Below are 2,606 nucleotides of genomic sequence, written 5' to 3' on the forward strand. Positions count from 1 at the left end.
ATCATCAAAAACATGACTTTGATCTGCGTCCTCATCTGGACTCTCCTCTGCTGCTGCTTCACAGGTAAAGTCCAGAGAATCAAACTCCTCTCCTCTATCAACATCTGTCCCTCTGAAATGAAGCCCACAAAACCATGAAGCTGCTTTATGTTTTTGTCTCTGTGTCCTCAGAGTCCAGAGGACAGATCACAGTGACTCAGCCTGGAGCAGTGAGCTCTGCTGTGGGAGGATCTGTGAGCATCAAGTGTACGACCAGTCAGAATGTTCATGTTTGGAACAACTACCACTATTTAGCCTGGTACCAACAGAAAGATGGAGGAGTTCCTAAACGTCTCATTTACTGGTCTAGCACTCGACAATCAGGGATTCCAGCTCGTTTTACAGGCAGTGGATCAAACTCTGACTTCACTCTGACCATCAGTGGAGTCCAGGCTGAAGATGCAGCAGTTTATTACTGTCAGAGTTATCACTGGCTGAACAGTCAGCGTGTGTTCACACAGTGAAAAACAGTCGTACAAAAACCTCCCTCAGTCAGACTGAACAGAAACTGAAGTGACTGCTGCAGCTGGAAGATACTGCAGAGACTGATACAGTTCACTGAGGACACACACACACACACACACACACACACACAGCAGACACACACACACACACACACACACACACACACACACACACACACACAAAATGAAGTGATTCATCACAAATTTGTGTCCTACATCGCATGTATGTTGTGTTCAACTTTCAAATATATATTTAACTAAAGAACAAACGTGGGCCATTATCAGATACCAGGATAAGTCTTGTTCATGACCTTTGACCTTAGAGCAAACACTGAATCTATATCAAGATAAAATAATCTGAATCCAAAATCTGAAAATGTTCCTGATCAGTGAGGCTCAAAATAAAAACAACACACCTGTGAATTTTACTGTAAACATATCATCAAACATGAACATGAGTGAAAAAGCTGTTATTGTCATGGTCCTGGGTCAAGCGACCCAGTATTTGAGTTTCATGTATCTTTTGTATTCATTTGCACCTAGCTTAGTTCACCTAGTTAATTTCTAGATTGCAGTTTAGTTTTGTTCCTTAGTTGTTTATGTCATCTCCCCCTGTACTAAGTCTCCCTGGTTCATGTGTCATGTCTGCGTGGTTATGTTTAGTTCTTGTCATGTCTAATCTCCATGTTTTACTTTGAAAGTCTGTATTCATTGTCAGCGTATTCAGTGTCACTTCTCCTGTCCTGTCGTTAGGTTCATGTGTGTCAGCTGTGCTCCCATGTGTGGCCACTTCCCCTGATCATCCCTCATGTGTATTTAGTCTCTGTGTTTCATGTAGTCGGTGTCGTGTCGTCTGTGTTCTCACCTCCATGTTTTCCCGGTCAGTCTTTGCAGCGAACATCATAGTCTCTGAGTTTCCTTAGTTTGTCACAGTATTAGTTTTCCCAGTTTAGTTATAGCCTAGCCACGCTATCCTTGCTTTGTTTGTACACCTTGTCTCCAGCCATAATAAAGGCTCACTTTCTGTTAAGTTCACTCCCGTCTACTCACTTGTGTACGCACCTGGGCCCATTACACACACCACCGCACGGCCTGTCTCCGCAGACCGTGACAGTACGACACGACCATGCCGGGCCCAGCGACACAAAGGATGGAGATCGTCCGGACAGTGGAGTCGCTATGCGACAAGTGGCTGCACTGTTCCAGTGAGGAGGAACGGGAGGAGTTCGCCCGCCAGGTAGGGGTGTGCGTGTCTGTGTTCCCCTGGTTATGGGAGACGCTGCACCCCCTCGTCAGTGCCGACAACCTAAAGGATGGACAGAGTCGCTAGTCTTACGTCAGATTTCGCCCGTCCCTGCACCTTTGGTCGTATCCTCTCGACCACAGATGGGAGCTTCCGTCTAAGATGGTCGACAAGTGTGCGCTGAGCCTGCTCAGTTTTCTACGTGCTGCATGTGAACCGCCTGTGAGGGTGTCAAGTCTTCTTCATCTGTTGTCGATCTTGCAGGGGCCCCGCTAACACCTGCTGCCCCCCTCCCCGCTTCCCTCCCTTGCCGCTCGCCCTCCCCCCCAGCCCTCCAGGTCTTCGCTGTGACTACCAAGATATTGTTAAATAAGTTGAGGAATATACCGTGGGTACAATTGTTTGCTCACTTCCAAGTTGTTAGGATGCCTGGGTCGTCGACCCAGGGCTTTTGAGTTTATATTATTTATACTGTCTAGTTTTTGGTTTCTTTGAGTTCTATCTAATGGCTTATGTCTCTGTCTTCTTTAGTTGCTCTGTCTCCCCTATCACCTGCATCCCCTTGTCTAGTTCGTGTCTATGTGTATCTTAAGTTCCTATATCCCCGTGTTCAGTCAGTGTTTGTGTCTGCCCTGTTCCCACGTCTCTGTTCCCTTTTGTTATAGTGCCTGCCCGTGAGTCTGTGTTATGTTTCCTGTTTTACTTTGAAAGTCCATGTCTGATGTTAATGTGTCTGGTTTTGCTTCCCCCTTGTCTCGTTAGGCCTGATTTGCCCCAGCTGTGTTTCCCTCCTGTTACCCATTCCCTGATTGCTCCCTCTGTGTATTTAAGCCCTGTGTTTCTTGGTGTCTGTGTCGCGA

The 2,606-nt window shown here is 46.7% G+C and overlaps 1 gene segment (V, D, J or C); it reads left to right on the forward strand.

The window, feature by feature from the left end:
* The first annotated feature begins 6 nt into the window (after nt 1-6).
* LOC121812976 lies at nt 7-612 on the forward strand. The segment is given in 2 exon segments: nt 7-64; nt 172-612. Coding segments are annotated over 2 exon segments (384 nt in total).
* The last annotated feature ends 1,994 nt before the right edge of the window (nt 613-2,606 follow it).

Source organism: Haplochromis burtoni, unplaced genomic scaffold (genome assembly GCF_018398535.1).
Source record: "Haplochromis burtoni strain Fernald_Lab_line unplaced genomic scaffold, NCSU_Asbu1 Contig_1001, whole genome shotgun sequence".
NCBI lineage: Eukaryota > Metazoa > Chordata > Actinopteri > Cichliformes > Cichlidae > Haplochromis > Haplochromis burtoni.